The sequence below is a fragment of the Endocarpon pusillum genome (genome assembly GCF_000464535.1).
Source record: "Endocarpon pusillum Z07020 unplaced genomic scaffold scaffold5878, whole genome shotgun sequence".
Taxonomy (NCBI): domain Eukaryota; kingdom Fungi; phylum Ascomycota; class Eurotiomycetes; order Verrucariales; family Verrucariaceae; genus Endocarpon; species Endocarpon pusillum.
In genome coordinates this window covers 10166-24032 of record NW_006916546.1, presented here as the reverse complement: position 1 = coordinate 24032, position 13867 = coordinate 10166, and the positions used below count along the sequence as shown (strand labels likewise).

At 48.9% G+C, this 13867-nt stretch overlaps 4 protein-coding genes across 4 annotated transcripts; 2 read left to right on the top strand and 2 right to left on the bottom strand.

Moving 5' to 3' along the window:
• Positions 1-265: 265 nt before the first annotated feature.
• EPUS_08641 (uncharacterized protein) lies at positions 266-4653 on the top strand (the record flags this gene model as incomplete). The annotated part of the gene is made up of 7 exons (XM_007806785.1): positions 266-632; positions 1843-2469; positions 2515-3069; positions 3250-3450; positions 3511-3565; positions 3618-3644; positions 3690-4653. The coding sequence occupies 7 exons, from the start codon at positions 266-268 to the stop codon at positions 4651-4653; spliced, it is 2796 nt and encodes a 931-aa protein (XP_007804976.1).
• A 575-nt stretch (positions 4654-5228) lies between these two features.
• Positions 5229-6275, bottom strand: EPUS_08640 (uncharacterized protein; the record flags this gene model as incomplete). The annotated part of the gene is made up of 2 exons (XM_007806784.1): positions 5229-5935; positions 5999-6275. The coding sequence occupies 2 exons, from the start codon at positions 6273-6275 to the stop codon at positions 5229-5231; spliced, it is 984 nt and encodes a 327-aa protein (XP_007804975.1).
• A 1858-nt stretch (positions 6276-8133) lies between these two features.
• Positions 8134-8760, bottom strand: EPUS_08639 (uncharacterized protein; the record flags this gene model as incomplete). The annotated part of the gene is made up of 2 exons (XM_007806783.1): positions 8134-8616; positions 8698-8760. The coding sequence occupies 2 exons, from the start codon at positions 8758-8760 to the stop codon at positions 8134-8136; spliced, it is 546 nt and encodes a 181-aa protein (XP_007804974.1).
• Positions 8761-9085: 325 nt separating this feature from the next.
• Positions 9086-12990, top strand: EPUS_08638 (uncharacterized protein; the record flags this gene model as incomplete). The annotated part of the gene is made up of 3 exons (XM_007806782.1): positions 9086-9818; positions 9894-11455; positions 11503-12990. The coding sequence occupies 3 exons, from the start codon at positions 9086-9088 to the stop codon at positions 12988-12990; spliced, it is 3783 nt and encodes a 1260-aa protein (XP_007804973.1).
• Between the last annotated feature and the right edge of the window lie 877 nt (positions 12991-13867).

Sequence of the window (13867 nt, the reverse complement as noted above, 5' to 3'; positions counted from 1 at the left end):
GTACCAGGGCTAGGATGGCGCCAATTTATGTGTGGCCGAATTTGCCGTTGACCATGGTCTGGTCCTTACCCTTGTGTTGGGATGTTGATCACACTATTTATGAGAGCAGACATGTCTGTTCGCAGCAGTCCCTCACTCTTCTCCTTAGCTGCTAGCATAGTCCAAGCCCTGGAGGCCCCTCACCTGCCATCCTTGTTTCTCCCGAGTACAAAAAGGCGATATATATCAAAGCGAACTGACAGCAACCTTTTGTATTTCTGTTAAAATGCCACCCGCCTCACGTGCCGGCGTCAGGGTTCCTCGATGGAGTCGTGCAGACACGGAACTTCTCTTAAGGATAAAACGGGAACACGGATCTGCAAACTGGGAAACTATTTCCGTTTATTTCGCAGCCTCGAATCCCCAGCAGCACCGCAGCTGTAATGCCATTAAAATCAAGTTCAAAAGCCTTATGCAATCAAGCTTAGCAGAGACTTCAGATACACCGGTCTCCAGCTCACTAGCCCAAAACCCAAGAGCCACCAGCTCTGGATCAATTCTATCGAACGACCAGCCCCAAGGTTTGGGTTTGTACACATGGAACGAGAAACGTAAATGCTACGAGGAGTTTCCCACAGCATGTACTCAAGATGGTATGAGCAACAGCACGGCGAACAGCATTTCCCAATCGACAGCGTCCACAGAAGCGCTTTGGAACCCAGCTGATTTAAGATCACACATCCTCCCTTATCCTAGCGAAATAGTCGACTACTTTAGGAGACTTCAGTCCCAGCACCAATGATCTCTCAATTCCCGCAAAAGCCGTTCTGACCGGTCTTGATATATCGAACCTGAATCAACGCGCCGCAACCTCACTAGGGCTATACAGATCAACAACCATTTATTGAGGGTTTCGATATCTTATTATCCACATAGATAAATGCAGATATTAGCATCTAATCAAAACCTCCATTTTGTCAACGATTGTCGTGAAATCCGCCAGTATTTTGGGGTTAGCAACCTCAGTTGACGTCAAGTATTCAACGCCTAACACTGCTGCTTCAGGCAATACTCGGCTTTGACCTGTTAAATAATAAGTGCATTAGGTAAGCTGTGCAATAGACTTCCAGTCGGACCTGAGTAATTATACCCTTCCTCTCCAGTTCCTCCCCCCTTCATCAAGATATATTTTTATCGACATAAAATGCCCATAACTCCCCCTTCTGAACTGAACTAGGAATAAAAACCCCCCACCCCCCATCCGCCCCTCCTCTCCTTCCCGTCCGAAATAACTAAAATCTCTCCTCCTTTTAAAGTACCCTCTCTCCCTTAGGAACCTTTGCTTCTCGTCCACCCCTGCTTACTATTGCTAGGTAGGCTCAATCAACATATATAAAGAGACCCTAACTTCCCAGAGGGTCAAGGGTTATGTTGTAAAGTAAAAGATGTCGTTAGTACATTGCAATCATATCTCTTGGCTTCAAATCCTTGGAAATGCCAAGTCGGGATTCTCCATTAGCCATGACGATCGATACAAGAGAATAAGTGAAGAAATGTCAGGTCCATCGAAACAATGTCCGACTCTGGCATTCTTCTTAGGGAACAAGACCCGAGATACTGCGCTTAAGCACCTATTCCCGAACAACAACATCAGAAGGTCTCGGACAGCACCATCAGCTATAAATCTGAGAATCGACAATGGATCATCTGGTACTGACAATCCTATCTTGTTTGCCGACTGCGATCCTCTGCAGTGTACATGGCCTTTGCAGGATTATCACCAAGCACCATGCCATGAACAGACAAATCTCCCTCTAAGTTGGGCTCTCTCACACCAAGTGGATTTACTGGACGTGCTGATAGCCCGGCTTCTTTTTCCCTTCACTGACGTCATCTGCATCTTTGCTGAAGATGTGGGCGGTTTGGATGCCGCAGGAAATCTCCTCATCAAGTGGGCGAGGTTTGGTCGCCCGTCCACTCTTCCCGATCTTGTTCGACCTCAAGTCCTCGTTATTACGGACGGGGATAGCAGTGCAAGTATCACGCATTCCATGCTGGAGTGGGACGACTTCCGTTATCATGTCGTTCAGACTGAGAAGGTTGACCTGACCCAAAGTTTCGCCGCGATCAAGGTCATTCAGCTGGCGGGTGAACACTCGTCACCAATGGTAAGGTACCGTGGACTGAAAGATGCAGTTTGCAAGGCGCTGGACGAATCTCGTCGCGTCAAAGCACTCAATACCACGTTATTCTCTGCCGTCCACCAGGCTGCCTTATTTCAGAATGCATTAAGTCACGTTGCCCAAACGATACAAGAGCCTTTCGATATCATTCACTCCACAAGAAAGGAGAATGAAGTCCAGGCAGACTACTCTACCCATCTTGAGCGCTTTTTCTCTCTTACGACCAAACTGAAACTGCCTTACGATAGCATTGCTCACTACGTAGCCTCAGCCATCCTAGTGGATGCTTACCCACCAAAGATGCATCGTAAGTGAGGCCCTTCGCTCCTTCTATTTGCTAACCGCATGTCAGTGTTTAACCCCCAAATTGTGTATCATTCTCTCTATCGGGCACACTGCCTTCAAGCGGCTCAGAAGATATTTCCGTCAGATTCATTTCCGGAGTACCTTTGTCAGGCCGTTGAAAATCACCTGACAAAGGCTTTCTCTACTTACACTTCCCAACCGACTACATCGATTGACATTCACCGCTCGAACCTCCAGCAATGTAAAAAGCATTTTGAAAACTTGAGGTCCAATCGTACATGTCTCACTTGCCTGCAGAGGAAGCCCGAGCACGTGTTGGCCTGTGCACATGCCATATGCGACGTGTGTGTCTATAGATTCGCGGAAGGTATGGTGGGTTTCGAGTATCGATATGTTTTAGATGCTTGCCCGATTTGCTCCAGTCAATGCGGCATGGTTGTCGACCTAAAGGGACCAACCACCGGAGTCAGTATTTTATGTGTGGATGGAGGTGGCTCACGTGGTATCATTCCGTTGGAAGTGCTATCCTCGCTCCAGAAGATGGCAGGTCCCGATTTACCCATCCAGGAATTCTTCGACCTCAAGTTCGGGACCAGCGCTGGTAAGCCACTCAACATTCCCAAAATTTCTTGGCTCACGGTGATAGGTGGTCTCATTGTACTTGGTCTGTCCGTCTGGGATATAGCGACATGTATCGACAAGTTCCGGTGGCTGACAAAACGGCTGTTTGGTCGAGACCATCGTTCTGAGCAAACTCTGACAGCTAACATCAAAAGGATAGTAAAATGTTGGTTTTTTGATGGAGTGTACGATTCGAAAGCTTTAGAAGCATCTCTACAGGAAACATTTGGACCACACACACGGTTTTTTGGTCATGCTCCGCTTCGGCCTTCAGGTTCGAAGGTGGCTGTGACAGCTAGTAATATCAACGAAGCATCTGCCTTTGTCTTCTCAAACTATAATGGCGAGGGCCATCGCAGGAGTGATTGCGGTGAAGTCTGAGACCTTGATACGTGGTTTGTAAGCAGCTGACCGTTGCTAGGGTACCGTCTTATCCGACCATCCGACGTGGAGCATGAGCCTCTGGTTTGGGAAGCGTAAGTCGAACATGAAGCTTCACCACTAACAATTTTGCTGACTCAAAATCAGTGCACGTGCCACTACAGCTGCACCGGTGTATGTTACATGCTATTGGTTACTGTTGATCTACTAATCAAGTAGTCTCCTTCAACCAATGCGGATACCGTTTGTAGGAACCTTTCAAGACGGTGCAATGGCTGGAGGGTGCAAACACAACAACCCCGTCAATCTGGCAATATGGGAAAGCAGATGTATCTGGCCCTCCGCAAAGCTGGATGTCGTGCTCTCTCTTGGAACCGGGACACGGGACGTCGGGTCACCCAAGGCGACTGGCGTACGCAGCATCTGGAAGGACGGCTGGGCACCGCGAGTGAAGCGTGGATTTGGGTCGGCATTCGACGGCCAGTATGCTTGGAACATACTCTGGAACCATTTGGATGACCGGGCCCGGCAAGATTACTTTCGACTGAACATCGCATTTCCCAGCGCGGAACCATCTATCGATGATACTGACTGCATGGAATATCTAGCACACTGCGTTCAGATCCAGCCCTCCGGTCCCGGGCAGCGGTCAGAAGTCTTTTCCGCACTACTGATCTCTAGTTTTTTTTTCGAGCTAGACTCTCTGCACCATTACGAATCTGGCTTCTACCATTGCACTGGTTTTATCTGCTGTAAAGTCCGCAGCCATGCTTTGATCAAGACGTTGCTCCGAACGCATACGGAGGAGATGAACTTTTACGACGGCATCCACCATCTGGGCGTGAGGGTCTCAGCAGACGATATATGCACAGCGTGCTATAGATATCGTAGGCCTATTCAATTCCTCAAGCGGTCTCGAGAGGACCCCATCGAGCTCTCCATTCAATGGGGTGATACTTGTCGACGAAAAATTAGTGGTATGCCTCACACCCTTTCGTCCTTGATCAACAAACAGAAGCTGGATTCGGCTTTCGGCTCCGCTAATCATGATGCTCCCCGTGCTCTACGCTGTCCTTCTTGCGAATCGAGGAGCTATACCCACAAAGGACTTACTAGAAACACCAGAAAGCGGTTGATACCATCACCTACTCTCGCAGTCCCGAAAAAGGCAAAACATTATTAAGAATTAATGAGAGTGATGGAGGAAGGGCATTGTGGATGGACACTATCGGCAAAGAAATCCCATGTATGCATTCACAGTATAGTTCTTCCACTGTAGCCTATGAGGTTCTGCAAGAGTTACCACTTTTGACTTGACACTAACCATCACAAGTATTTCGACGCTAAGAATGAAAAGCGCTGCGTGTTGATTTCTGGGCAAGATGGCCTTGCAAATCGTGTATCAGAAAACATTCTAAGGGGATAATCATAGGCGATGTAGTCAATCCCAAGAATCCAGGAGGGGCGTGATGGTACCTGCGTGATTCTTAAATGCAGGGCGTCGCTCGCGATTAGATCTCAATGGTGTACGTTTTCTAATTTTGTAGACGTGGTCTGTTTCAATTTGATTTTAAAAGATGACAAATAAAGTAAGCGAGCGGAAGCTCTAAAATGTACATAGCAGCAAATGAATTGAGAAATCCTCTACCCTCCTGGCTAAACACCCTCCCTCATCTTTCTTTCAAGCCACAATCAGTCTTGCGCCTCTCCATCGGTCCACCGCTTCACCGAAAATCTTCAGCACGCCCAAGTAAGGCTTTAGAGCCAATCTTCGATGTTGACGACAACTATCATCTCCTTCATCTTGGCCATCCTCTTTGGAGCTGTATCCTCGACCCGGGCACTGCGCCTGCGGTTAATGCGCTCATTTTGCTCCTGAAAAGAGGACCGAACCCAGCTCATGTCATCAATGTCGCTGTGACGAGTCCAACAAAATTTCCAGCGAATCAGATAGACAACTTTGCCGTCAGATTCGCCTCTCTGTATGGGCGTATCGACATGAGACCAAAAATCGCCATCGCAATCTGCTCGTGGAGCATGGTGTATCTTCTCATTCCGCCGGCGTGATTCGTACTTCTGAAGCTTGGCCTCTAGCGTCGTCTCTGCTCCAATGATGTTGAAGTCGCTGGGAAGCATCCATCTATCAACAGTCTGAAGGAGCCATTCCTCTTCCGCATGATGGAAGCAGAATCTGGATTCGTGCGCAGCGACGTGTTCCCACTTGCCATCTTGTGGAACACCAACATAGTCGAGGTTCTGAACAACCGTCTCGATGTTTGGAGTGATCGTGAGCTGTGAGGTAGTCTCGTGGGGAATGGCGTCGCCGAGACTACCAGTCTCCGCGCCGGCCATCTCCAATGCCCCAGCATGTGCTAAGTCTGGCTGGGGCGAGAGTGGATGAGAAGAGGTGTAACCGTTCTGGAGACTTGGACCCCCTTTCCCATTGCTCAAATCAGGAGAAGCTTCTTCGGCCACCCTTTGTTAGCGCAACTCCTGTACCAAATCTCGGCCAGGCAACTTTTACTCACCTTCAGCCCCAGTCCTTGTGCGTTCTGCGCACCCAGTCGGAAGGCCGTTGCCGTCAAGACTGGATCCTCTTGGCGGATCTATCATCGGAGCCCGGATTCGATTGACTCCGTGGTCCACGTGAGCTGGGTGTGCTGGCAAATATAAGCGACCAGCACGTTGTCTGTATTTCTGATGAGGTTGTTGAGCAGCCCGTTCTGCAGGCTGTGCAAGGAAAACAGCTCGAGAACGGAGACGACGCGAGTGCTGAGCGATATTCTGGCGACGAGTAATGGCCATTGTGGACGAGGGTGAGCGAGTGTCTGAGGAGAAAAAGGAAGAAGGAGGGAAGGTGGGCAGGACCTCAGCTTTATAGGCGTCGCTCGACCCTGTCGACGCTACTGCAGGCCGTCGCATGGTCTTCTTGGTCTCATCCTTCCCTGTGCCGTGTCTCGGTGGCAATGCTCGGCTACGATGTTTCTTGTTCCTAATTGGTAATAAGCATCGCGCGTCTCGTCAGTGGGAGAGGTAAAGCCAGCTCAAGACACAGCGCTAGGAGACAATCAGGCTGGGATGAAGTCCTGATTCGGAGTACTTGGGCTTCAGGAACGGTCACATGGAGGACGCTGCTCGGCCATCTTACGGGAGTGCGTGTGAGAGCCAGTTGCTTCTTATGATCACTACCACTTTTAGCTTTGCTACTCCATGGCCAATAGGGAGTGTATCTGACTGCCTCGACGTTCACTGCCTCGTTAGGTGATTCGAAGTGCCGAGAGTGAACCTGAATGTTACCAGTAAGTTCAGATTTCCTCAAGCACGAAGACTCGAAACTGCTTTATATTAGCGGGTCACCATGATTGACAGACAAGTTCATATTGGCGTAAGGTCTCAATGCGGGTAGAGCTGACCATCAGGAGGAGAACAAGGTCATTGCTCGAAGTTCTTGAAAAGATGGCTTCCACCATTGACACTTCAACCTTGATCCTCTGCAGTCGTGCTGATTGCGAAGTCGGAATGTTCCTCGCATCACCAACGCAGCAAGTACTTATCCGACGGTCACAGCGAGACCGCATCTCACAAATCGGGCCTACCAGATCACCAACCTGAGGCCCACCTGTCCAGGTTCTAGTAGTCTCAATCTGAGGGATAAGTCCAATCACGCGTAGCCATCAGTCGAAGACTATGCCAGGTAGCCCCTTCCAATTCTGCATTAACGCTGAATGTTTCTTTATAGCAAAATCCGACCTAAAAAGGACAGCCGCATCGTGTAATGAAATCATATTTCTTCCACAATTACGACACATCACAGTTTAATTAGTCCAAGGGATGTTACTCCCTGTCCCGGGAAAGGGATGAATCAGCACGTGATTGGAAATCCCCAGGGAGGATACCCCTGGGGACTTCGTAATCACGTGAAATTAAACTGTAACCCACATCCCTAAGTAGTGAATAACCCTCCAAACTCCCTAGGTGGTGAAAAGGAAGCAGGTACCTCGGGCTTAACTCTTTATTCTTTATCATCAAATATGACGGTTCTCTTTTGCATAGTGTGAATCGAATGTGCGGATATAGATGTAGAGTCTGGAACCTTGAGAAAGGCTACACTGTAATAAAGATGGACGGCTTGTCTCTGGGCAGCCAGATTCGACAGCCAGATTCGATTTCTGCAGATTCGGCAAGTCGGCGTTTCGAGGCTTGGCAATATATGCCCCACCAAAATTGGGTGGGAAGTTTATCACTCAATCCCCTTGTATGAAATATCTTTCAAAGTACAGTTTAAATAAAGTCGCTATAGGACTTATTAACTAATTAGGACTCCTGATCCATTATTATGATGTTGTATTTATGTTTGGGCTTATTTGTCTCATTTTAACTGTTTCTGATTATCCTTATACATAGTCTTGTAGTCCAAAGTACGTCCTTTAGCCCGTTTTGACTGTGCATTCGTTTGTAACAGGGCAGAGCCATTGCAGAAACTCAAGATCAAGATCTCTATATCAATATCTATCTGGGAAGCAACAGTGGTATCAAATCACACAAATGACAGTGATAGAAAATCATCAGGAACACTACACACAAATTACTATGGTGCGGTCACATTTAGGCCGCTCGGCGTGCCGAAACGCCGACTTGCCGAATCTGCAGAAATCGAATCTGGCTATCGAATCTGGCTGTCGAATCTGGCTGTCGAATCTGGCTGTCGAATCTGGCTGTCGAATCTGGCTGTCGAATCTGGCTGTCGAATCTGGCATGTCAGAATCTGGCTGTCGAATCTGGCTGTCGAATCTGGCTGTCGAATCTGGCTGTCGAATCTGGCTGTCGAATCTGGCTGTCGAATCTGGCTGTCGAATCTGGCTGTCGAATCTGGCTGTCGAATCTGGCTGTCGAATCTGGCTGTCGAATCTGGCTGTCGAATCTGGCTGTCGAATCTGGCTGTCGAATCTGGCTGTCGAATCTGGCTGTCGAATCTGGCTGTCGAATCTGGCTGTCGAATCTGGCTGTCGAATCTGGCTGTCGAATCTGGCTGTCGAATCTGGCTGTCGAATCTGGCTGTCGAATCTGGCTGTCGAATCTGGCTGTCGAATCTGGCTGTCGAATCTGGCTGTCGAATCTGGCTGTCGAATCTGGCTGTCGAATCTGGCTGCCCAGAGATAAGCCGAAGATGGAGGAATACGCGCTGATATTAATGTGATAGATCTTAGTCAAATATGGACCAAGGGACTTTTCTTGCTGTCAATGTCCTCAATCTCCAATCGATTTTGTCGATAATGTACAAATATGACATATTGACCTAGAATAGTTTCTACTTCAAGACTCAATTGACTGCTAAAACTTATTCGGGAACTTTTAAAGAAATTCCATAGCATAGCAGGGTACTTCTAGAAGACCAGGTTTAATACCTCTTACAGCTTGGCATGAAAGTCGGCAGCAATGTTAAATCCTGACAAAGTCCACGTGATTTACTTCCTTCTCGCAGCAGGTCTCATGTCCGCATGCGTTCTCGCATTTAGGCCACACTACCGTATCTCTTTACCTTGGTTAACTTTTTTGGAGTGTCTACTGCCTGATTTGCTCTGTGCAGATGAGTCTCATGATGCCTGTGTTGAACGATGCGTCTTTTGCAGGTTGATGAGAACGGCAAGTTCAGCCTGACCGACGACCTGATCCACAATATTCCACCTTACGCTATCCTTTCACATACATGGGGAGAAGACTATGAAGAAGTCAGCTTTATAGACCTGACTAGAGGCCTGAGGAGGACAAAAGCTGGATACAAGAAGCTTCGCTTTTGTGCAAAGCAGGCTGCACGCGATGGCCTACAATACTTTTGGGTGGATACATGCTGCATCAACAAAGAGAACAACACCGAGCTTTCAGAAGCCATCACTTCGATGTATCGTTGGTACAACAGAGCGACGAAATGCTATACATACCTCTCAGACGTTTCGATTATCGACGATAACCACCTCAGTCCGTCTTTGCAACAATGGGAGTCCGCCTTTCGCAACAGCCGGTGGTTTACCCGGGGTTGGACGCTCCAAGAGCTGCTCGCTCCGCCTTCAGTCGAGTTCTTTTGCTCAAAGGGTACTCGACTTGGTGACAAGAGATCTTTAGAACAGCAAATCCACGAGATTACTAGGATCCCGGTTCTGGCTCTTCAAGGCGCTCCTCTAGCTAAATTTGATATTGACGAACGAATGTCATGGGCGAAAATGCGTCAGACGAAGCGCGGCGAAGATAAGGCTTATTCTCTGTTAGGTCTTTTTGACGTCAGCATGCCACTCATATACGGAGAGGGCGAAGAGAAGGCTTTCCGTAGGCTACAAAGAGAAATCCGTGGTGGTAAGAATCACATTTAAGCTTACCTAGTCGACGGGCTATGACAATATAGGGCTACTTGCTAAACAGTGAAAACAGACAATCCTCTAGATCGCTTACCGTATGCTATCGAAGCGCCCTTCAACTCATTTACGAGACAACACGAACCCGCCTGCTTAACTAACACGCGTGTCAACCTTTTAAACGATATATACGCTTGGGTAGATGGAAAAGACGAGCGGTGCATTTTCTGGCTGAACGGCATGGCTGGCACGGGCAAGTCGACGATCGCGCGCACGGTTGCCCGTAGGTACTATGAGCAGCAGCGTCTTGCAGCCAGCTTTTTCTTCTCGAAAGGCGGCGGTGACGTCAGTCATGCGGGCCTTTTTATCACCAGCATTGCTATGCAGGTCGCACAGAATGTACCTGCATCTCGTCAGTATATCCGTAACGCTGTTGCAGAGCGTAATGATATTGCAAGCCAGTCTCTCCGCGATCAGTGGCAATGGCTCGTCCTATGTCCGCTATTGAAGCTGGACGAACATAGCGACAAGTCCGCATATGTTCTTGTTGTTGACGCTCTTGATGAATGCGACAATGAGAACAACATCCGTATCATCATACACCTCCTAGCTGAAGCTCGATCGTTGAAGATGACTCGATTACGAATCTTCCTGACGAGCCGATCGGAGATTCCCATTCGAAATGGATTTCGCCAGATATCAGACGCAGAGCATCGAGACTATCTCCTTCACGACATATCACCATCGATCGTCGACCATGATCTTTCCATCTTCTTTGAATACAATCTTAAGCTCATTGGACAAGAACAATCTCTGGATGCTTGTTGGCCGGGCGAAGAGATCACTAAGCGTCTGATTCAAACTGCTGGAGGACTATTTATTTGGGCCGCAACCGCTTGCCGATTTATTCATGAAGGGAAACGATTTGCAGTCAGAAGACTTGATACGATCCTTTCAGGCATCAACAGCGCTTTGATAGCACCGGAGAAGCATCTAGATGAGATCTACACGACTGTGCTGAAACAATCCATCATTTTGGAATTCACAAAGGAGGAGAAAGAAGAGGTATATTGTGCATTAAGAAAAGCCCTTGGCAGTATCGTCATTTTACTTTCGCCGCTCTCTGCATCGTCTCTATGCAAACTGCTTGGTGTTAAGAAAGAAGACCTGGACCAGACGCTGAACGATATGCACTCAGTTCTAGAAATTCCGAAAAACCGATTTCAGCCACTTCGTCTTCACCATCCCTCGTTTAGGGACTACCTACTCAGCAAGAGCCGGTGTCAAGACCCAAACTTCTGGGTGAACGAGAAGCAGGCACATCAAGTATTGGCAGACAACTGTTTACGGCTCATGTCAATATCACTGAAGCAAGATATCTGTGGGCTTAATGCTCCCGGCAAGCTTATAACTGAGGTTGATAGAAGCCGGATTGATCATAATTTTCCTCCCGAAGTCCAGTACGCCTGTCTCTACTGGATTGAGCATGTTCAGAAGAGCAGTGCTCAGCTTTGTGACGATGACCAAGTACATCACTTCCTGCAGAAGCACCTTCTTCATTGGCTTGAGGCGCTTGGCTGGATGGGTAAGATGTCGGAAGGAGTGTATGCCATTGCGGCTTTACAGTCGTTTGCTACCGTAAGTATCTCCAGCACAGCATATACTCTTGCTGAACACTCAGTTAGTCAGACGATTGCCCTCATCTTTCGAATTTCATCTATGACGCGAAGCGATTTGTTCTCTATAATCGATCAATTATTGAGCAGGCTCCAATTCAGACTTACTGCAGTGCCCTTATATTTGTACCTACAACAAGTATAGTTAGAAAGCAGTTTGCAGACTGTATGCCTGGATGGATAGAAATGTTACCAAGGACGGAGGAGAATTGGAATGTCATGCTGCAGACGCTGGAGGGCCATTCGGGCCCGGTCTTCGCCGTGGCCTTCTCGCCAGACGGCAAGACGCTGGCGTCAGGGTCAGATGACAGGATGGTCAAGCTGTGGGACGCCAGGTCGGGCGCCGCCGACGCCGTGGCCTTCTCGCCGGACGGCAAGACGCTGGCGTCGGGGTCGAGGGACTACACGGTCAAGCTGTGGGATGCCGGGTCAGGTGCCGTGCTGCAGACGCTGGAGGGCCATTCGAGTTTGGTCGTTGCCGTGGCCTTCTCGCCAGGCGGCAAGACGCTGGCGTCGGGGTCATACGACAACACGGTCAAGCTGTGGGATGCCGGGTCAGGCGCCGTGCTGCAGACGCTAAAGGGCCATTCGAGTTGGGTCAACGTCGTGGCCTTCTCGCCGGACGGCAAGACGCTGGCGTCAGGGTCAGATGACAGGATGGTCAAGCTGTGGGATGCCAGGTCGGGCGCCGTGCTGCAGACGCTGGAGGGCCATTCGAGTTGGGTCAACGTCGTGGCCTTCTCGCCGGACGGCAAGACGCTGGCGTCAGGGTCAGATGACAGGATGGTCAAGCTGTGGGATGCCAGGTCGGGCGCCGTGCTGCAGACGCTGGAGGGCCATTCGAGTTGGGTCAACGTCGTGGCCTTCTCGCCGGACGGCAAGACGCTGGCGTCAGGGTCAGATGACAGGATGGTCAAGCTGTGGGATGCCAGGTCGGGCGCCGTGCTGCAGACGCTGGAGGGCCATTCGAGTTGGGTCAACGTCGTGGCCTTCTCGCCGGACGGCAAGACGCTGGCGTCAGGGTCAGATGACAGGATGGTCAAGCTGTGGGATGCCAGGTCGGGCGCCGTGCTGCAGACGCTGGAGGGCCATTCGAGTTCGGTCGTTGCCGTGGCCTTCTCGCCGGACGGCAAGACGCTGGCGTCGGGGTCATACGACAAAACGGTCAAGCTGTGGGATGCCGGGTCAGGCGGCGTGCTGCAGACGTTCGACATTGGCTATACTACTAACTCTATCTCTTTCTCTGATGACAGTACTTCTCTCCTGACTAATAGGGGAATCTTACCTCTCTCGCCATTTCTTTCTAATCGCACAGCTTTTTTACCGCCGCAGATTTCACCTTCTGTTTTTGTTAAGGACCAATGGGTGAGTCTTTATACGGACCGCATTCTTTGGCTTCCTCCCGAACATCGGCCATCCTGTGTTGCCGTTTTTGGGAACGTTGTTGGTCTTGGGCATAAGTCTGGCAGAGTCACGTTGATGACTTTCAATGTTTGAGACTTTCTTCAACCTCCTCCCCACCCACCTCCTCTGCTGGTGAGGTCTCTTTATACTTTACAAGTACAGAACGAGAATGGCAGCAGGCGATGAGTAATTTTCAATTAGAAAGATAATGAGTAATGATTGATTAGAAATGGAATGATCGACATTACCAGTCAGAACCTTATTCCAATGGTCAGTAGTGATCGTGTGACCTAATTGCGAGGACGCATGTAACACCAAAATCCTGACTGGGAGACGGTGGCGAATCATGTGGATTAATCATAGAAGCTGGTAGAACAACGTCAAAGACCATTGACGGTGCTGTGGCTGGAGCATTCGTGTCTTGACAACCCTTTCCTTTTATCATGCTGTAAGGGTTTAATACCTGGTCTTCCAGAAGTATCCTCATCTGCTATGGAAATTGTCTGAGAATCATGAAAAATCCATTGTACTCAGTTACAACTTCAATCAGGCATTAATATATTATGATATCTTTTGTTCCTACAGTATTGACAAAATTGAATAGGAGATTACAATGACTATCGTTTATATCACATTATGTATTTCTGCTTCCACGTTGCGGTGTAGCACCTCTCGAGGGGCCGAAGTCTACATATACGTCCGAATATTTGATATGCTTTATTCAAAAGGAAATCTTTGCAATGGTGGTAAGGAACAAGGAGCCAAGCCCGAGGTACCTGTTTCACTTTCGCCACGCAGGGATTTTGAAGGGTATTTCACTACGTCGGGATGTAGGTTATCCTCTCTACACTCTCACCAGTCTTCATCGGTTCTAGGTTTTTGGGAGGACCATTTGTGGGTCCTATTTTTGGAAGAGACTGTTTTTGGAGAGGAGGCTGTTTTCGGAGATGGCCTGTTTTTAGAGAGGGGA